The sequence below is a fragment of the Balaenoptera borealis genome, assembly GCF_965194805.1.
Source record: "Balaenoptera borealis genome assembly, chromosome: 1".
Classification (NCBI taxonomy): Eukaryota; Metazoa; Chordata; class Mammalia; order Artiodactyla; family Balaenopteridae; genus Balaenoptera; species Balaenoptera borealis.
In genome coordinates this window covers 56,530,362-56,552,365 of record NC_138860.1, presented here as the reverse complement: position 1 = coordinate 56,552,365, position 22,004 = coordinate 56,530,362, and the positions used below count along the sequence as shown (strand labels likewise).

Genomic DNA, 22,004 nt, shown 5'->3' with positions numbered 1-22,004 from the left:
TACAAGGTTTTGATAAAAATGCTTTGACTTTTTCAGGAAAGCGTTTTGTAGGTATATTGTTTGTATGATATCTCTTAACAGTAAAAGGCATTTTGATATTTGTATCTATTGAGTTTCAAAGTGCCAAACATACCTTAACAAAGACTTAGTGTTTTGATTTGCCTCTCTATTCCGAGTAGGTCCTCCTCAGTTCTACAATTTGAGATCCTGAGGTGGTCTTGAGGTTTTGGATCAAACTAGGGCTTAGGATTTGTACAGGGAAAGTCAGAGAAATATTTGCTCCTAAGTTCCACAAACTCCTTTTACCTCTTAAATTCCATTGTTAAGTTTATCTTTGGAACCACTCTGACCTTCTTTAGGGTAAGAGAAGTCTTTGTTGAACGATGAATGACCTGGACTTGGATAAACTTACAGGTGCTGCTTTAAATAGAAATGAACTCTCCAGAGATGGTCTGTGCTATTTTTTACTGGCATTCCTCTTGCCATAACAGAACAAGACTAGCATTTAGGGATGCGTGACATCGATTTTACCAGGCAGTGTATACTTGGCTTTGAAAGTAAATGAATTCGATCATAGGACACAAAAATGAAGTAATTGTCAAAAGAAGGTGAAGAATTTGTGTGTTTGTGTGTGTGTATAGCAAAAATATGAAGATAATTGTTTTCTTGCTTTATTAGTACCAGTTTATTTTTGTGATTTTAAGATAATTATTTTGTATGTTATTGGCATAGTAAAACTGTTTGCCTTTGTTCTTTGATAGTTAATATTTTATCCCATTTTTCATCACTGTTCTGCAGAATCATAGACCAATCCAACAACATGGAGATAGCATCTTTTCCAATTTATAAGGTGTTATTCTGTGCACGTGGACATGATGGGACAGTAGAGAGCAATTGCTTTGCATTTACAGAGAGTTCCCATGGTTCAGAAGAATTCCAGATACATGTTTTCTCCTGTGAAATTAAAGAGGCAGTAAGTATAATATGTTGTAGCAATTCGCTATTGAGGTGAATTAGGGTAATATTTTCAAACTCTAATTTCACTGTCATATAATTTAGTATATACGACCATATACCATATTACATAAATTTGGAATATCTTTCTGAAGAGAAAGTTAATATTTATAATGGCATAGAGCCGCATCATAGGGAAAGCTAAATCTGATAACTCTGTGCACTAAAGTGGTACTCTCAGTTTAACATATATAACAGAAAAATCCCCCTTGATAAGCTGTCCTCCCACCCCACCATGGTAGTAATTGCTCAGACTTAGAAAGGAAGAATATTTTTTGCCCCTCTTTTATTGTTTTTCCTAAGTTGGTTGGTCTATGTGACTTTAAAAAATGTCTGTAACAATCCCTGTTTCTCTGCTGGGCCTTTCACTTAGATACTGCAGTAAGATTGTTTCATAGGTGTCTGTGATTTTCACTGGTGATCATTTATTATGTGCATTCACTCAGAGGCTGGCTTTTGCTCTATAGAACTGGTATTAGTTATAAATACAAATGCTCCCATACAGCAGGGTTGTCAACCTGTAGTCCTTTGAAGATGCCAGTGAGTTCCTCTTACCAATTACTAAATGGTAGTTTATTCTTAGACTCAAAATCAAATGGCTGTTACATACATGGAGAAATTGCCTTCTTTTCTGTATCTATTGATTTCTCCCCAAATTAAAAATAATTTGCACTTTTAGAACTTTAGTACTTATACAACCATTTCAAAGGCATTAATAAATGGATTTGGATGGGCAAGGTCTCAGGTGTGTTTGCTTTTGGAAATATAAATTGTCAGCAGAAAATGCTGAAAGTAGCAGTTGTTCTATTTTCTCTTTACTATGAAACATAAATAAACCATTGTATTAACAGGAGTTCTGAGAGTTTATTTCTGGCCACAACATGGGAACTCATAGAAATGTAGATTTCTGTGTGTCTGATACTAAGCGTGAGGGGTATGTCAGTTGTTATGCCCTGGTGATTAATTTTTTTTTACACTAAAATGAACATGTACAGACATAGAAGTCCTCTGTCAGAACCATGCCTGTGTAAGAAGTTCAAATTTGTTTCTTTTTGTTTGTTTTTTATATAGTTCTGAATCTATTTCATCCCAATGTGTGTATGTATATATAACTACACACACATACGTAATACCTATACATATACCGATACTGACTACTTGGCCAAGTGTGTGATAGGTAGAGTGAATGAGTACAAATATGCCTGGCACATAGCAGGCAGTGAATATAAATATGTTGAAAGAATGTGTGTGTGTGTTTGTAAACTGGGGGGGTCTATTTCTGATCCTTACAACTCCACTACAGAGGTGGGGAAGCAGATGGTAGAGTCCTGGCATTTCATGTTGGCAACCATCATTTAACATACCTGTGTGGATTCTGGATAATTGGTGCTCAACAGTAAGAAAGAGAACTTTGAAGAATTGGAGAACCTGCTGCTTGGAGAGGCAGAAACACTGCTGTAGAAGGAAATTGAAAGGCACCTGGTTGCAAGCATTTTTCATAACTGTGATGGTATGAAACTCTCTTTTTGGGTTATAGCATCCACTTGTTTATGGGGGGGGAAATATTTGTCATTTTTGAGAGCTTTAACAGTGGGTAAGCAGTGGATAAAACTGGGGGGGGAATTCTCGGCCTGACCATTTTGGATATAGTATTAAATAGTATTAATTGTATTTCTGGAGAGGATATTTGGTACATTGCAGGTTGTGATAAAGTGATGTCCATTTATTATTTAATTTTTTTGAGTAAATTTTTCAGAGTGTTACATTCTGGGACATTGGTGGTAAAATTCATTGTTTGAAGGAGAAATAAATGACAGTTTTTATTGGACTTTACTATGAGAGATCATTTCTGTAACAACCCGGTATAAATATAGGGCTTATGACTGGCACTGCGCTAAGCATTTACTTGATACTCATGACATTTCCATAACATAGATGGTATTTATTTAGACTAGTGACCTTATGCTCCTCTTTGCCTGGAGCAGTCCTAGTTTATGCCTGTTGTCCAAGTATATTATTAAAGCACTTCATTTTATTCTCAAAAGTGCTCTGGTTTGGCTGACAGGTTTTATGGTTACCCTTTCCTTATCCAAAGGCTGAGAGAATAGATGATAAAGCTGGTTTCCTAAGGAAGTTTATGACTCTGAAGACCCATTTAATTTTCAGTCACAGCTTTCCTGTTGCTTTATTATAAAAAGTAAATATGGATTTTTACCTTTCAGTTAAGCTTCATAAAGGGATTTCTCGTTCATATAGCTTGCATTCCAGCAACCTTTGGGTTTTACTCGTGCCTTTTATAGAATGTCTGACATCGTCCTCTCTCCCCTCAAAAAATAATTACTCATCTTTTTGTTTCATTTACTGGTTGTCTAGTTATCTGGTTCCTGGAGGTTTCTTGTTGTGTGGTGAAGGGACAACATTAGTCCTTAGTATTTGGGTCCCTCTTAATGGACACAGACAATTGGCAAAGACAGCTCAGGAACAGATGACAGACATTCTAATTGCTTAAATACGTACCATGCAGCAGTGGCACTAATTTGTTTTCCATTGTTTGCAGAGTCCCTGATGAGATTTGAAGAAGTTTGTCAGTTAAAGGCAAGAAGACATCTTCTCAAGAGGGACTAGCAGCATGGCTGCCACTAGCAGTTACCACTGTGATGTGCTCTTATTTCACCATAATATCCCACAAGCAGCAGGCACCAACAGTGGTAGAGGGGAGGCCCAGTGAGGGTGATGGCTTTGTTGGACCTGTGACGCAAGGATTAGGGGTTCCCACAGAAGGGTTAGGACACATTTGACTTACTGCCCTGGCTGTTCTTCTGTGGGACTCTGCTGGAGTGGATCTCAATTATCTATGGCAAAGGAGTTGGGGAATCCAGCCAGAAGTATCTTGATGCTGATGATCTTGGTACAGGGAGAATGATGTGCTAGAGTTCTGCTGAAGAATTACAGACAGGGCAGAGTATCAGAAAGCACAGTGCAAAAAGCCAGAGAGGCACCTATTCTTGTTGCATCTTTACGAATATATTACACAAAACTGTTTTTAAAGATAATTAGTCGACTCTCTTTAAGAATTTGTTTCTACTACTCAGTGTAACCATTTTCTTCAAAACAGATTTTGCTGTTTGTTTGTATGTTATGACATACTTACCATTACTAGCAATTCTCCGTGTTGTGTTCTAGAAGCAGGTTGTTATCAGCTGGTGTTACAGGCATTCAGAGGTATTTCATAATACCAAGGGTATCATTAGGAACATCTTTACTCTTAATGCATTGGTCTTTCTTAGGGTTGCTGGTACACTACTATATAAAAGAAAACCTAATTCCTTGTATGAGAAAATATTATTGCTAAACTATATTTATTGAGATGGTATTTTAGCAAAATGCCTTATTTTGGAAATTAATTTAGAAGTTATATTGTTTTTCTCAAATAATTTGATTTTTGTAATTAAAAAAATTCTTGTATGATTGCCACTTGTTTTAGCTCCTTTCAATTAGTAATATATTTGAGCAAGTTGTTTTTAAAATTTTAACACATATTTTTCTGGGTATCTTTTATAGGATGACTTTTCTACATTTACTTTTTTTGGGTGGACATTTTCTTGATAAATGTTCTTAAAAGAGTTGCTCCTTTTTCACTAATATTAGTGAAAAGGCTTTATCTTAGAAGAATTTGCTATGTTATTTTACTTTATTTTTAATTAATTTATTTTAAAATATTTTATTTATTTATTTATTTGGCTGCGTCGGGTCTTAGTTGTGGCACACAGGATCTTTTGTTGTGGTGTGCGGGCTGTTTGTTGTGGCGCGCGGGTTTCTCTCTAGTTGCAACAGGCGGGCTCAGTAGTTGTGGCATGCAGGCTGTCTAGTTGTGGTGCAGGCTCTAGGGTGCACGGGCTTAGTTGCCCCTCTGCATGTGGGATCTTAGTTCCCTGACCAGGGGTCGAACCTGCGTCCCCTGCATTGGAAGGCGGATTCTTAACCACTGGACCCCCAGAGAAGTCCCCCTGTATTACTTATTTTAAGTAAATATTTCATTTAATAGCATTTCTTGGACTGTTAATGTGTAATACATAATTGAGAATTTGGAAAATACTGAAATACAAAAGAAAATAAAAGTTACTCAGAATTCCATCAGAATTAAGATTTTGGTGTATCTCCTTTCCACATATTTACATGTGTCCTCCTGCCCACCTCTTCAAAAACAACAACAACTCCAAGAGATAGTTTTGTGTTTAACTAATGCTTTCTGTAGGTAGGTGCTGCCTCTGGGGGAAAATTGTACTGTATTATTTGTCAATAAACCTTTTGACTTCTGCAAAGAAAATGCCTGTTCTAGATTATTGTGTGTGCGTGTGTGTTTGTGTGTGTGTATTTAATAGTGTGACATGTATAGAAATGTTTTCCATGGTATTATGTTTTAAATTTTTTCATGATGAAATTGGTTACCCAGTTTGTTCCAATAACTATAGACATTGATAATCATTGTTTTTGAAGCTACTCTACCTTACCAATTCTTGGATCATCATTCCAGCTTATTCACAGACTCTAGAAGTCACAAATGATTTTAACCTTGTTGTTGGAAATAGCAACTTCTAAGACATGGTCAGGATTAAATGCAGTTTGATTGCTGTTAATGTACTGTTGTGTCCTTCCTCCAAGAAGAGAGAAAGGTGTAGTCTGATTTTCCCCCCATCATTCTCTACCACTCTGGCTCAGCCCCATATGCTTAGCCTTTTTAAAAAGAAATTCCTGAGCCTTGCCCATCTACTTTAGAATTCGCCAAGTTCTTTGACTTTTTTTTGGTGTGGCCTGATGTGTAGGCTTGCGGACAGCTCTGATACAAAGAAAATGAAATAGAAGAATATAGGAGAGAAGAAAAAATAATAAATAGGGTTGGGGTTTAACTTTACTAATGTATCAAAACCTAAGTACAGGTATTCTATTTTCACATATAATGTTTTCTTAAAAATATGCTTAAAAATGTTTTCTTAAATACACATAAAATGTAAATAAGAGACGTCACATTTTATTTGGAGTTAGGAAGTGGGGAGTACTCAAAGAACTGAAAATAGTTTAAAGTCCCTGTTTACACTTTACCTTGTAGGCATAATCTTCAGTGACTTATTTCTAGCATGTTCTTTGATTCTGTTTTCCTCTATAACATTTAAATTATTGAGCTAAGTCCAATAAGGGTCCAGTTGAGGCTGAACATATCTGTTTTTGCCTTAGCTAATGATTCCTCCCATTCACCCCAAGCACATTCAACTTACATGTGCTGAAATGAAAGCTCCATGTACACAGCTGTATCCCTCTCTCCTAGAATAATACTTAGTACACAGAAGGCACTCAAAAAGTATTGGTTGAATGAATGAGTGAACTTATCATTGTCTTAATTGTATAAGATTTGAGGTCTACAGTTCTTATTAATATCAATTCTTTGCTGCTTTGTTGTTTTTACTCATTTATATAAAATTATAATGAGATAACACTTTAACATATTAAAAAATTTTACAAATGCTGTGATACAAATATGATGCTATTGATTGAAGTTGAACTTTAGGCTGGCAGGCAGCATTCTTATACAGTTAACCTGTGTAAGTCAGTTAATTTAGGAAACTATTGATTTGGCACTGGAAAGGCAGTTTAGGGTAGTCATTGATTACTAGATATAAGTGTGGCCATTGGAAGTTTGAGGACCATTGAATGTGTTAGAGTATGTGTGTGTGAGAAAAGGTAGAATGTATGAATATAATAAAAATAGAATATTAAGGAAAGACCCCCATACTTGAAGAAATTCTACTGTTAATGAGAGTGCTCTTATTTCAAGCAAATTATAAAATATTATCATCTTAGATTAATACAAAGAATAATTTGAATTCACTTTATCTAAAGTGAAGGATTTAATATTCAGAGAAGTTTCTTTACTAGTACCTCCCAGTGTGAGATTTTGAAAATATGACCTTTGTTCAAACCCTTCTTATTTCATCTTGTTTTTATTTGTTCAACCCATGAGGGGCCTGAGAGATTTGGAAGGTCTTTTGTGTTTGAAGCGGACGAGTTTGAGATGGTATGATGCTTCTTTTGGAACCAAGGAAGATAATACCGTCTGGAAGAGTGTGGGATGTAGAGTACTCCTCCACTTCAGGGGAGGAGTAAAAGCCATCCATATATATACACACATACATATATTTATGTGTGTGTATATAAAGTCACCAGGGTGGCTTAATACTAATAAATTAGATAAGAACATTTCAGGATTCATTCATTCTGCGACACGTTTATACAACAACAACAACGTTGAGTAACAACACTGGAAGCTCTTTAAATCGTGCTCTTTAAATTTTTAAATCATGTTTTCTTTTTGCAAAAAACAGTATTTATTCTATGCCTCAGGATCTAGCCCCCTGAAGCTGAGAGAAGTGAAAAGAGAAATTGACACCTTGGGCTAAAACCTTGTTTGTGTGTGTTCATTGGGAAGGTTTAGATGCCAGTATCATTCTAGTAATTATCTTAGGATTCATTCATTGCATTATAGTATCTTAGGGGTCATAGAAACATCTGTACATACATACAGCTTCTTTTGTGACTTTAAATTAAACGTCTTTATTTTGGTGTTTAAATGCCAGATTGAAAGAAGCAAAGTACAGTTGACCCTTGAACAGTGTGCTGGGGCTGGGGGGTGGGGTGTGGTAGGGGCGCTGACCCTCTGCCCAGTCAAAAATTCATGTATAATTTATAGTTGGCCCTCCATATTAGCGGTTCCTCCTTATCCACTGTTCGCATCTGCCACTTCAACCAACCGTGGCTTGTATACTACTGTAGTATTTACTGTTGAAAAAAATCTGCGTATAAGGGGACCCGTGCATTTCAAACCCATGTTGTTTAGGGGTCAGCTGTGTGTGTGTATATATGCTTATACTGTGTATATATACACACTATATATTACAAACTCTGTGTGTGTGTGTGTGTGTATGCTTAGACTATATCTACTTTATCTGCTAAAGAGCATTGTGACCATGGGAAATTATAGATTCAAGAATTAGGGAAGCAGTTTATCAAAATGCAGTTAAATCTTTGTCTAATATTGTTTCCATTTTTATTCTTTTAGGTAAGCAGAATTTTGTATAGTTTCTGTACAGCTTTCAAACGGTCTTCTAGACAAGTATCTGATGTTAAAGACTCAGTTATTCCTACCCCTGACAGTGATGTATTTACCTTCAGTGTCTCCTTGGAGGTAAAAGAAGATGATGGAAAAGGAAACTTTAGGTGAGGTTGTTTGGAAAGGTTAAAAATTGGTATTGTGTCTGAAATATAATATTGGCTAATTTAAAGTTTCCAGAATATACAATGTTGGTATAAAGCTTTAGGATGATAAAGAAATATTTCACTGGTGAATGCATGGTTCACTTTTGTCATGCTTTTCAGATATTTTATGTAAATTATTTTCTTAATATTTTAAAATACTGATTTTTAGTGTAGAAAATTTAGTAAAATAATAAAATTAGAGTAAAAAGCTATGGTTTTGTCAGCCACAATCACTTTTAATATTTGATTTCTAGAGTGTATTTTTATACAGTTTTATATGTATATATAGTTTTTTCTTTTAACTTCATGATATAAGAATTTTTTAATTAAAATATTCTTAAAATCATTTTTAATGGTCACCGGTAGTATGTTGTATGGTTTGACCATCATTTAATTAACCATTTCCTTCTGCTGTATATTTGGAATGTTTTTCTTTAGTTCAAAAATAGGCAGATAATAGGAAACAGTTATACTCTTTAATGATCAGTTATGCGCCTTTACTTTGCCTTTGTTTCTGACCATAATTGTTAGGTAGGTATTTTATCTGTTTTTTACAGATACAGAAATTGAGTTTTAGGTCAAATAAGTTGCTAAAGGTATTTTTCCTTTTCAGATAAGGCAACCTATATTTTAGACAATTAACTGTTTTTGTTTTGTTTCTTTTAGACACTTATTGTTTTAATGAACTAATTCTTGAGAATTGTCAGTCTGGCCTAGGCTAGAATTTAACTTGCCCTGATCTGTACCTCTTTGTTCATCTTTTATTTATATTTACTTGGATTTGTCACAGTCATCTCATATTCTAGATGTTTAAAAGTAAGCTCTTCTCAATTTTTGCCTTGGGTTTCACTGTGTTAAAGGCATTCATGCAACCAGCTAAACCAGAAATGTGACAGTCTTAAAAGTAATTAAATAAACCATGTTCCTAAATTTGTTAAAATTTAAAAACTAAAATTTGAAATGATGTCATTTAAAAAGTTTTGTTTTTAATCTCGGTTAGGGATAAATTATAAGGCTCTTGTAAACCCAGTTTAAAAATTAATAACACTCTGTTTTGCTGACTGTAAAGTTTGTAGTTACTCTGTGGCAAGATGAGAGTTAGGATATCTTAAGAATAAGGGTGTTGTTGCTTAAATAGTTTGTTGGCTCATTCTAACCTTGAAAGAGAGATCTTTTTTATTGTTTTTAATTATTTTTAATTCCTGTTCTTTTTGCATGTTTCAGTCCTGTGCCTAAGGATAGAGATAAATTTTATTTCAAATTAAAACAAGGAATAGAGAAGAAGGTTGTGATTACAGTGCAGCAACTTTCTAACAAAGAATTAGCTATTGAAAGGTAAGCAGCTTGCTCCTAAATGCTACCAAAACTTGTATTGACATTGTTACTGTGTTTCAAGAGACTTACTATTGAATCTCAGCTGTATTACTTACTGTGGCTTTTCACCATGCTTCAGTTTCTCCATTTAAAAATGAGAATGAGAAACCTAATGCTTTCCCCACTTAAATAAGTTAGATATAACTGGTTCATTGAAAATGTCAATTGATGGGGGGAATAAACATGAAATGGCTTTGTTTTATCAGTAATAACTGCTTCTACCCTATTTGGGCTTTTTCCGTCTCTCCCTTATTTGCATATAGGACAAATACCTTAACTTCTCAATCATTTTGATTATTAAAAAGTCAATTTAGTTACTGAGATATCAGAATCTTTAAGAGATATATCTTTAAAATATATAAACACACATGCACATATATACACACACGTGTGTCTGCATGCGTTTATATATTTATGCTATATTTTAATTTTTTTGTTAGCAGTAGACATAGCAATATTTTAATCTTTTTATTTAGAGGTAATTTCAAACTTACAGAAGAGTTAAAAAAAAAGAAAAAAAAACCTAGTACAGAGAACACCTGCATGCTCTTTACTCAGAATCACTTATTAATAACACTTTACCCCATTTGCTTTGCACCCACTTTCTCAATCTCTCTCTCTCTCGCTCTCTCTCTCTCTGTCTCTCTGTCTCTCAGTCTTTCTCTCCCTCCCTCCCCCACGACACACACGTGCACACACGTGATTGTTTTTCTAAACAATTTAAGTTACATACATCATGGTGTTTTATCCCTATCTACTTCCTTAGGAAACCTATATTTCCTAAAAATAGGGATACGAATATCTCTTATTTAACCACATTATTTGTATCAACCTCAGTAAATTTAGCTTTCATACGATACTTTTTATCTAACCTACTATTCGTCTCTAATTTTGTCAGTTAACCCAATACCATCCTTTCCCCCCATCCAATTTGGGATTTACATTAGGGTCATTTAGCTGCCATATGTCTTTAGGTTTCTTTAATTTGGAAAGATTTCCACAGTCTTTCTCTCTCTTTTAAAACATGGACATTTTTTTTTAATAAATAAATTTATTTATTTATTATTTTTGGCTGCATTGGGTCTTTGTTGCTGCATGCGGGCTTTATCTAGTTGTGGTGAGCAGGGACTACTCTTTGTTGTGGTGTGCGAGATTCTCATTGCGGTGGCTTCTCTAGTTGCGGAGCACGAGCTCTAGGTGCACGGGCTTCAGTAGTTGTGGCTTGTGGGCTCTAGAGTACAGGCTTAGTAGTTGTGGTGCACGGGCTTAGTTGCTCCGCAGCATGTGGGGTCTTTCCAGACCACGGATCGAACCTGTGTCCCCTGCATTGGCAGGCAGATTCTTAACCACTGTGCCACCAGGGAAGTCCCATCAACATGGACATTTTTGAAGAATACATCCCTTTCCCTCTTTTTATTTTTATTTCTTTTTTATTTTTTATACTATTTTTATTTATTTTTTACATCTTTATTGGAGTATAATTGCTTTACAATGTTGTGTTAGTTTCTGCTGTACAACAAAGTGAATCAGCTATATATATATATATATATACATATATCCCCATATCCCCTTCCTCTTGAGCCTCCCTCCCACCCTCCCTATCCCACCCCTCTAGGTTGTCACAAGCGTCGAGCTGATCTCCCTGTGCTATGCAGAAGCTTCCCACTAGCCATCCATTTTACATTTGGTAGTGTATATATGTCAATGATACTCTCTCACTTAGTCCCAGCTTCCCCTTCCCCTGTTGTGTCCTCAAGTCTGTCCTATACATCTGCATCTTTATTCCTGCCCTGCCACTAGGTTCATCAGTACCGTTTTCTTAGATTCCATATATATGCGTTAGCATATGGTATTTGTTTTTCTGACTTACTTCACTCTTATGACAGTCTCTAGGTCCATCCACGTCTCTACAAATGACCCAATTTCGTTCCTTTTAATGGCTGAGTAATATTCCATTGTATATATGTGCCACATCTTCTTTATCCATTCATCTGTCAGTAGACATTTAGGTTGCTTCCATGTCCTGGCTGTTGTAAATAGTGCTGCAGTGAACATTGTGGTACATGTATCTTTTTGAATTACGGTTTTCTCAGGGTATATGCCCAGTAGTGGGATTGCTGGGTCATATGGTAGTTCTATTTTTAGTTTAAGGAACCTCCATGCTGTTCTCCATAGTGGCTGTATCAATTTACATTCCCACCAACAGTGCAGGAGGGTTCTTTTTTCTCCACACCCTCTCTAGCATTTATTGTTTGTAGATTTTTTGATGATGACCATTCTGACCAGTGTGAGGTGATACCTCATTGTGGTTTTGACTTGCATTTCTCTAATGATTAGTGATGTTGAGCATCTTTTCATGTGTTTGTTGGCAATGTGTATGTCTTCTTTGGAGAAATGTCTGTTTAGGTCTTCCATCCATTTTTAGATTGGGTTGTTTATGTTTTTGAAATTGAGCTGCATGAGCTGCTTGTGGATTTTGGAGATTAATCCTTTGTCAGCCGCTTCATTTGCAAATATCTTCTCCTATTCTGAGGGTTGTCTTTTCGTCTTGTTTATGGTTTCCTTTGCTGTGCAAAAGCTTTGAAGTTTCATTAGGTCCCATTTGTTTATTTTTGTTTTTATTTCCATTACTGTAGGAGGTGGATCAAAAAAGATCTTGCTGTGATTTATGTCAAAGAGTGTTCTTCCTATGTTTTCCTCTAAGAGTTTTATAGTGTCCGGTCTTACATTTAGGTCTCGAATCCATTTTGAGTTCATTTTTGTGTATGGTGTTAGGGAGTGTTCTAATTTCATTCTTTTCCATGTAGCTGTCTGATTTTCCCAGCACCACTTATTGAAGAGGCTGTCTTTTCTCCATTGTATATACTTGCCTCCTTTGTCAAAGATAATGTGACCATAGTTGCATGGGTTTATCTCTGGGCTTTCTATCCTGTTCCATTGATCTATGTTTCTGTTTTTGTGCCAGTACCATACTGTCTTGATTACTGAAGCTTTGTAGTATAGTCTGAAGTCTGGGAGCCTTAATTTTGCGCATTAATTTTGTATCCTGCTACTTTACCAAATTCATTGATTAGCTCTGGTAGTTTTCTGGTGTCATCTTTAGGATTTTCTATGTATAGTATCATGTCATCTGCAAACAGTGAGAGATGTATTTCTTCTTTTCTAATTTGGATTCCTTTTATTTCTTTTTCTTCTCTGATTGCTGTGGCTAAAACTTCCAAAACTATGTTGAATAATAGTGGTGAGAGTGGGCACCCTTTGTCTTGTTCCTGATGTTAGAGGAAATGGTTTCAGTTTTTCAGCATTGAGAATGATGTTCGCTGTGGGTTTGTCATATATGGCTTTTATTATGTCATGTAGGTTCCCTCTGTGCCCACTCTCTGTACAGTGTTTATCAAAAATGTGTTTTGAATTTTGTCAAAAGCTTTTTCTACATCTATTGAGATTATCATATGGTTTTTACCCTTCAGTTTGTTAATATTGTGTATCACATTGATTGATTTGTGTATATTGAAGAATCCTTGCATTCCTGGGATAAACCCCAGTTGATCATGGTGTATGATCCTTTTAATGTGCTGTTGGATTCTGTTTGCTAGTATTTTGTTGAGGATTTTTGCATCTATGTTCATCAGAGATACTGGCCTGTAGTTTTCTTTTTTTGTGGCATCTTTGTCTGGTTTTGGTATCAAGGTGATAGTGGCCTCGTAGAATGAGTTTGGGAGTGTCCCTCCCTCTGCTGTATTTTGGAAGAGTTTGAGAAGGATAGGTGTTAGCTCTTCTCTAAATGCTTGATAGAATTTGCCTGTGAAGCCATCTGATCCTGGACCTTTGTTTGTTGGAATATTTTAAATTACAGTTTCAATTTCAGTGCTTGTGATTGGTGTGTTTATATTTTCTTTTTCTTCCTGGTTCAGTCTTGGAAGGTTGTACTTTTCTAAGAATTTGTCCATTTCTTCCAGGTTGTCCATTTTATTGGCATATAGTTGCTTGTAGTAGTCTGTCATGATCCTTTGTATTTCTGAGGTGTCAGTTGTTACTTCTTTTTCATTTCTAATTCTGTTGATTTGAGTCTTCTCCTTTTTTTTCCTGATGAGTCTGGCTAATGGTTTATCAATTTTGTTTATTTTTTCAAAGAACCAGCTTTTAGTTTTATTGATCTTTGCTGTTGTTTCTGTTATTTCTTTTTTCATTTATTTCTGATCTGATCTTTATGATTTCTTTCCTTCTGCTAATTTTAGGTGTTTCTTATTCTTCTTTCTGTAAGTGCTTTAGGAGTAAGGTTAGGTTGTTTATTTGAGATTCTTCTTGTTTCTTGAGGTAGGATTGTATTGCTGTAAACTTCCCTCTTAAAACTGCTTTTGCTGCATCCCATATGTTTTGTGTCATCGTGTTTTCATTGTCATTTGTTTTTAGGTATTTTTTGATTTCCTCTTTGATTTCTTCAGTGATCTCTTGGTTGTTTAACGGCATATTGTTTAACCTCCATGTGTTTGTATTTTTTTACACTTTTTTTCCTGTAATTGATATCTAGTCTCATAGCGTTGTGGTTGGAAAAGATGCTTGATATGATTTCAATTTTCTTAAATTTACCAAGGCTTGATTTGTGACCCAAGATGTGATCTGTCCTGGAGAATGTTCCATGTGCACTTGAGAAGAAAGGGTATTCTGTTTTTTTTAAAAAATAAATTTATTTATTTTTTGCCTGCATTGGGTCTTTGTTGCTGCGTGTGGGCTTTTGTAGTTGTGGCGAGCAGTGGCTACTCTTCCTTGTGGTGCATGGTTTTCTCATTGTGATGGCTTCTCGTTGTTGTGGAGCACGGATTCTAGGCTTGCGGGCTTCAGTAGTTGTGGCAAGCGGGCTGTAGAATGCAGGCTCAGTAGTTGCAGTGCACGGGTTTAGTTGCTCCGCGGCATGTGGGATCTTCCCAGACCAGGGCTCAAACCCATGTCTCCTGCATTGGCAGGCAGATTCTTAACCAGTGTGCCACGAGGGAAGTCCTATTCTATTGTTTTTGGATGGAATGTCCTATAAATATCAATTAAGTCTATCTGGTCTAATATGTCATTTAAAGCTTGTGTTTCCTTATTTATTTTCTGCTTGGGTGATCTATCCATTGGTGTAAGTGGGGTGTTAAAGTCCCCTACTATTATTGTGTTACTGTCGATTTCCCCTCTTATAGCATTTGTCTTATGTATTGAGGTGCTCCTATGTTGGGTGCATAGATATTTACAGTTGTTATATCTCCTTCTTCGATTGATCCCTCGATCATTATGTAGTGTCCTTCTTTGTCTCTTGTAATAGTCTTTATTTTATAGACTATTTTGTTTGATATGAATATTGCTACTCCAGCTTTGTTTTGATTTCCATTTTTATGGACTATCTTTTTCCATCCCCTCACTTTCAGTCTGTATGTGTCCCTAGGTCTGAAGTGGGTCTCTTGTAGACAGCATATATATGGGTCTTGTTTTTGTATCCATTCAGCCAGTCTGTGTCTCTTGGTTGGAGCATTTAATCCATTTACATTTAAAGTAATTATTGATATGTATGTTCCTATTACCATTTTCTTAATTGTTTTGGGTTTATTTTTGTAGGTTTTTTCCTTCGCTTGTGTTTCCTGTCTAGAGAAGTTCCTTTAGCATTTGTTGTAAAGCTGGTTTGCTGGTGCTTAATTCTCTTAACTTTTCCTTGTCTGTAAACCTTTGATTTCTCTGTTGAATCTGAATGAGATCCTTGCTGGGTAGAGTAATCTTGGTTGTAGGTTTTTCCCTTTCATCACTTTAAATATATCTTGCCCCTCCCTTCTGGCCTGTAGAGCTTCTGCTGAAAGATCAGCTGTTTACCTTATGGGGATTCCCTTGTATGTTATTTGTTGCTTTTCCCTTGCTGCTTTTAATATTTTTTCTTTGTGTTTAATTTTTGTTAGTTTGATTAATATGTGTCTTGGCATGTTTCTCCTTGGGTTTATCCTGTATGGTACTCTCTGCACTTCCCAGACTTGATTGACTATTTCCTTTCCAATGTTGGGGAAGTTTTCGACTATAATCTCTTCAAATATTTCCTCAGACCCTTTCTTTTTTTCTTCTTCTTCTGGGACGCCTATAATTCAAATGTTGGTGCACTTAATGTTGTCCCAGAGGTCTCTAAGACTGTCCTCCATTATTTTCATTCTTTTTTCTTTACTCTGCTTTGCAGCAGTTATTTCCACCATTCTATCTTCCTGCTCACTTATCTGTTCTTCTGCCTCAGTTGTTCTGCTATTGATTCCTTTTGGGGTATTTTTTTTAAAATTTTATTTATTTATTTATTTATGGCTGTGTTGGGTCTTTGTTTCTGTGCGAGGGCTTTCACTAGTTGTGGCAAGTGGGGGCCACCCTTCATCGCGGTGCGTGGGCCTCTCACTATCGTGGCCTCTCTTGTTGCGGAGCACAGGCTCCAGACGCGCAGGCTCAGCAATTGTGGCTCACGGGCCTAGTCGCTCCGCGGCATGTGGGATCTTCGCAGACCAGGGCTCAAACCCGTGTCCCCTGCATTGGCAGGCAGATTCTCAACCACTGCACCACCAGGGAAGCCCTTTTTGGAGTATTTTTAATTTCCGTTATTGTATTGTCCATTACTGTTTGTTTGCTGTTTAGTTCTTCTAGGTCCTTGTTAAACATTTCTTATATTTTCTCTGTTCTATTTCTGAGATTTTTTTTTTTTTTTAATTTATTTATTTATGGCTGTGTTGGGTCTTCATTTCTGTGCGAGGGCTCTCTCTAGTTGTGGCAAGCGGGGGCCACTCTTCATCGCGGTGCGCTGGCCTCTCACTGTCGCGGCCTCTCTTGTTGTGGAGCACAGGCTCCAGACGCGCAGGCTCAGTAGTTGTGGCTCACGGGCCCAGTTGCTCCGTGGCATGTGGGATCCTCCCATACCAGGGCTCGAACCCGTGTCCCCTGCATTGGCAGGCAGATTCTCAACCACTGCGCCACCAGGGAAGCCCTATTTCTGAGATTTTGTGTCATCTTTACTGTCATTACTCTGAATTCTTTTTCAGGTGGTTTGCCTATTTCCTCTTCATTTATTCAGTCTTGTGCATTTTTATCTTGCTCCTTTGCCTGAAAGATATTTCTCTGTCTTATCATTTTGTCTGATTTACAGTATTTGAGGTTTCCTTTCCCTAGGCTGCAGGGTCATAGTTCCTCTTGCTTCTGTTAGCTCTGCTCCCGGTGGTGAGGTTGGTCCAGTGGCTTGCGTAGGCTTTGTGATGGGAGGGACTTGTGCCTGCGTTCTGGTGGGTGGAGTTGAGTCTTTTGCCCCTGTTGAACAGGGCCATGTCAGGTGGTGCGTTTTGGGGTGTCTGTGAGCTTAGTATGACTTTAGGTAGTCTGTGTACTGATGGGTGGGTTTGTGTTCCTGTCTTTGTTTGTTGTTTTATGTGAGGCATCCAGTGCTGGAGGCTGCTGGCAGTTGGGTGGAGCCGGGTCTTGGATTCAGATAGAGACCTCTGTGAGAGGTCTTGGTGGTTAATCTTCCCTGTGGCCAGGAATTCTCTAGTGGTCCAGTGTCCTGGACTTGGTGCTCCCACTTCAGAGCCTGAGGCCTGACTTCTAGTCAAGGAACCAAGACCCCACAAGTTGTTCGTACCAGTTATGCAGGGATCTTTACAGTCCTTTCCGGTGTCCAAGGTCTTCTGCTAGTGTTCAGCCGGCGTTCTATGAGAGTTGTTGCATCTATAGATGTATTCCTGATGCATCCGTGGAGAGAGATGAACTCCATGTCCTCCTATTCCTCCTTTCCCCTCTTTTTAATATAACATTGCTCAGTTTGGGTTTATCAAATATTTCCTCATGATTAGATTCAGATAGTTTATTGCTGCATAGGTGATGTTCTCTCCTTCACAGTGTGTCACATTTGGAGGCGCTTGATAACCATTTGTCCCTTTCTGGTGATGTTAAATTTGATTACCAGTCAAGATGTCTGGTTTCTCCATTGTAATTCCCTTTTTTTCCCCCCTCCCTTGCAGCTAGTAAGCAGTTTGTGGGGAGACCCATGAAAATATCTTGCTTCACAGGGAGATCAGCTCGGTGCTTTGTGACCACCTAGAGGGGTGGGATGGGGAGGGTGGGAGGGAGGGAGATGCAAGAGGGAAGAGAAATGGGAACATATTGTATATGTATAACTGATTCACTTTGTTATAAAGCAGAAGCTAACACACTATTGTAAGGCAATTATACTTCAATAAAGATGTTTAAAAAAAAAAAAAAAAAAAAAAAGAAAATATCTTGCTTCTCATCAAAATTTCCTCCTTGGTTTAGCTTTCATTCATAATTCTTGTCTGATCCAGTCTTGGATTAACTTAAATATAGAAACCTTGGTGAATATAGGTGAAATAGTCAGATACCTAATTATGTTTCTTTGTTAACTTAGATAAACATTTACGCATACATTTAAAATATATTATACATAATAACTTAGAAATGTTGCTTTTTGCCCACTCTCATGTTCATAAGACAAACTTATTCAGACTCTCCACAATAATCTTCAACATCAGTGTCTTCATCATCACTTAAGCTACTTTTTGAATAATTTTAAGGCATTTTTCCAGAGCACATTATCTCAACTTCTGCCTAAGTTGTTTGAGATAAAGCACTTTTTGAATCAGTATATATCATTATCATTAGAAATTCTACCTAAGCCGGAATTTTACCTACCATTTGTATAGCATTAAGACAGCTAAAAAAATTCATTCCATATATAACCACTTAATATATTGCTTTTATTTTAATATAATTGATGTCGATGATAATATTTAACAACTATGGGTTCATATGCTCAGCAGTAATTACCAAATCTGTTAAGTGTTTTTGCCTCCTTTTTCACACATTCTGTCAGATGACCTCTAAACATCCAAACCAAAATTAACTTGAGATTGCTTCAGGCTAATGGGTCTTCCTCAAAGAATACTTTGTTCAACATAGCAGACAGAATTTCCTGTGATATGGGGTATTTTTTAAATACTTCAATTTATCTTTTTATTTTTCAAAAAAGAAACTCTTGCTTTTTATTGGATTATATGTGGTACTTAATGTGTTTAAATCACAAAATGTAAGTAGTGGAATTTAAGGTAATCCAGTAGGTGGCAGTCTTGTCAAGAGAATTCTTAACCTCTGATTTTTTTTTTTTTTTTTTTTTTTAAAACATTGCTGCTGACAAAGTTCAGTTATAGTCTAAAGACATCGGTGTGAAAGTAAATCCTTCAAATTACATAATTTTGGCTTACTTTCTGAGAAAATGATTTTTAAAAACAACTTCCCATTATGTGAAATTTCCAACATGCACACAAGTAGAAAGAATAATATATTGAATGGCAGTGTACCCATCACCCATTCTGAATGCTAATTTTCAGTATTTTGGCTTTTAAAAATATTAGTTTTTATCATGAAAAAATCTATTTCTCTGTGCATTCAAGGGTTCAAGCATTCCTCATGCATAGATATTTGACGAATTATACTCTGATTATTGGTCTCAACCCCTTTGAAGGCAAGTACTGTGTCATTTATCTCAGAATCTCCAATATCTAGCCCTGTGCTAGGAACCAGAGCTTTGTAGTTACTTAGTCCTTACTTAGCACTTTCTCTGTGCTGAGCACTGTTCTAGGTGCTACTTATGAGGTATAGGTACTATTATCTTCATTGTACAGTCAGGGAAACTGAGGCACAGAGAGGTTAAATAGCTTTCTCAAGGTCATACAATTAAATACCAAGTCTATCTGGTCCAGAATAAATATTCTTACTCTCTACTTCGTTTTAAAAACTTGTTGAGTAAATGAATAAAAAGTATATAAAAATTTTATAAAGTTAAGAGTATTGACTACATTCACTGTAACATGCAGAGAGTAATAGAACATTGCACCCAATAGAATCCTAACCTGTTTAGAGGGTATGTGAAAACTGCTCTCATATTTTGAAAATTTCTAATGTTCTTTTGCTTTTCTCAGTCACCTGTGTTAGATTTTACAAGTTAAGCTTTATTTAGGAACTGGACATAAGAAAGAAAATAATATTAACATTTTTGTGTGATGGCCATTGTAAAATTTAATTGTCATAACAACATATGAGGAAAACATTTTAATTATTACCCTATTTTTTTTTTCAGAAGATGAGACAGAGGCTTAATGAGATTAAGTAACTTGGTCACTTAGCCAGGAACTGGTAGAGCCAGGGTTTAAACCAAGGCCATCTGACTTCTAGTGTATACTTTTGGAGACTGTACCGAATTAAATTTTGATTATGTGCTAAGTTTAAAATTAATCAAACCAGTTAGAAAATAAATGGATTGGCATTCCTTGGTGTATTTCCAGCAGAATTTGAAAGTGAGAGTATAGATGGGCATCCAAGTGATTGTTCAGTGACTTCAAACCCAGGGGCACCATGCCCTGGGAGAAAAGCTGATAGATTTGTAGAAGAGAAGACCAACAATAAGAGCTGAGAGGAGAAAGCAAGATGATTGTAATCTGAAATGTGTGAGAAGAGCAGCCTAAGCCTAATTATTGAGAGGCTCCAGTTAAAATGTTAAAGCAGATCTGATCAGGTCAGTCTCTTTCTGGTGTTTCCAAAGTGGAGATAGCAATCTTCTCTGTCCCTCTCCAGCTGGCATTTTCATGGGTTTTGGTCTCATCGTGTGTAGAAATACTGCAAAAGAATTTCTTACATACTACTAAATTGATACGGATTTTTAAAGCTTTATTTAGTATTTAAAATACTCTAGTACTATTATATAGCACCCACATCAATGCTTTGAATAGATTGCTGGTTTTGCTAGATACCCGAAAAGCGAGGGGGAAATTTTTCATTTTTTGCTGTATTAATTTTCTGACTAGTTGATTTTTGCCAAGTGTTACTTCTTAATTTGTCATAAAATAATTCAGGGAAAATAATACCATATACATTTGGAAAATGGATCTCTTTACAGTTCCCTAACAAGAAGTGGAGTTCTAATGATGGTAATTCCAGACCTTTTGGAGGGTTAGTTGGGAAGAGAATTTTGGCTTCAGGGTTTTATGCCTGTCAGATCACTTTGTTCCCAGGGATCTGCCCTGATGCTTGCTTGATGTGTGAACCAGAATGAAGTACTGATACAGCAAGCAGAGTATAATTACTAGATTTGTTTTAAGTATACAGCTTTGTTTGTACTGAGTAACATGGGCCATTACTGCTAGGAAGAAAGAATTTCCATGAATCACTTTTATCTGATCCTAATTTCGGGGAGTACAATCATTACATATACATTAAAGTGTATATATATATATATATATATATATATATATAATATAAAACACATCATTACTAGAAGGCAGTTTGATCATTTGTAGAGTGATTCAGAGATGTGCCTGTTTTGATAATAAATTCTGCTTCAGTTCTTAATTTGTGCTTTCTGGCTTGCAGCAAAAACTACATAGTGAGAAGTTGAAGTGTTAAGTACCATACCTCATAGCATGAGTGATTGACAGGTACCTTTCCTTGTGTTATTTTCTTGAGGAAAAGATTTCCAAGCCATGGAGTACTGAAAAAAAAAATCACCTAGGGCTCTTTTCTTCTCACAGAATAAGCAATTTTCTAATATGTTTGACATCACTAAAGTAGATAGATAGTAGAACCTGAACTGTTAATTATTTTGGGGCTGATATAATTGGATGTGAGACCATTCTGAGGGTCTTTTGCTGAATTTATGTAGCACTTATTTTTGCCTTCACCCTAGCAAGTTGTTAAATAGTTTTATTTAGAAAGGAGCTCAAGACACTGACTTTAAGTTGCCTAGATGTAAAATCAAGAGTTTTAGATGTCTTAATAATTTTTCTTTCATTTTTCTCCAACCTGAAAATGAGAAAAAGTTAGTGGAGTGACCCAAAGTCTGAATAATATATATTTCTTAAATTAATTAATTAATTTATTGTTTATTTTTGGCTGCATTGGGTCTTTGTTGTTGCACATGGCTTTCTCTAGTTGCGGTGAGTGGGGGCTACTCTTCGTTGCGGTGTGCAGGCTTCTCACTGCAGTGGCTTCTCTTGTTGCGGAGCACGGGCTCTAGGTGCATGGGCTTCAGTAGTTGTGGCACGTGGGCTCAGTAGTTGTGGCTCACGGGCTCTAGAGTGCAGGCTCAGTAGTTGTGGCACTCGGGCTTAGTTGCTCCACGGCATGTGAGATCTTCCTGGACCAGGGCTTGAACCCATGTTGGCTGCATTGGCAGGAGGATTCTTAACCTCTGCACCACCAGGGAAGCCCCTGCATAATATTTTACAAGCTGTTTTTGAACTTACTCATTTGTCCTC

The 22,004-nt window shown here is 36.5% G+C and overlaps 1 protein-coding gene across 9 annotated transcripts in view; it reads left to right on the top strand.

Moving 5' to 3' along the window:
• Positions 1–22,004, top strand: part of RABGAP1L (RAB GTPase activating protein 1 like) — a 789,965-nt gene that overhangs the window by 190,391 nt on the left and 577,570 nt on the right. For all 9 annotated transcript variants that reach the window (XM_082379555.1, XM_082379554.1, XM_082379553.1 and 6 more), the window contains 3 exons: positions 799–973; positions 8,126–8,283; positions 9,547–9,657. In XM_082379555.1, the coding sequence (XP_082235681.1) occupies positions 799–973; positions 8,126–8,283; positions 9,547–9,657 (444 nt within the window). The remainder of the gene's footprint in view (positions 1–798; positions 974–8,125; positions 8,284–9,546; positions 9,658–22,004) is intronic.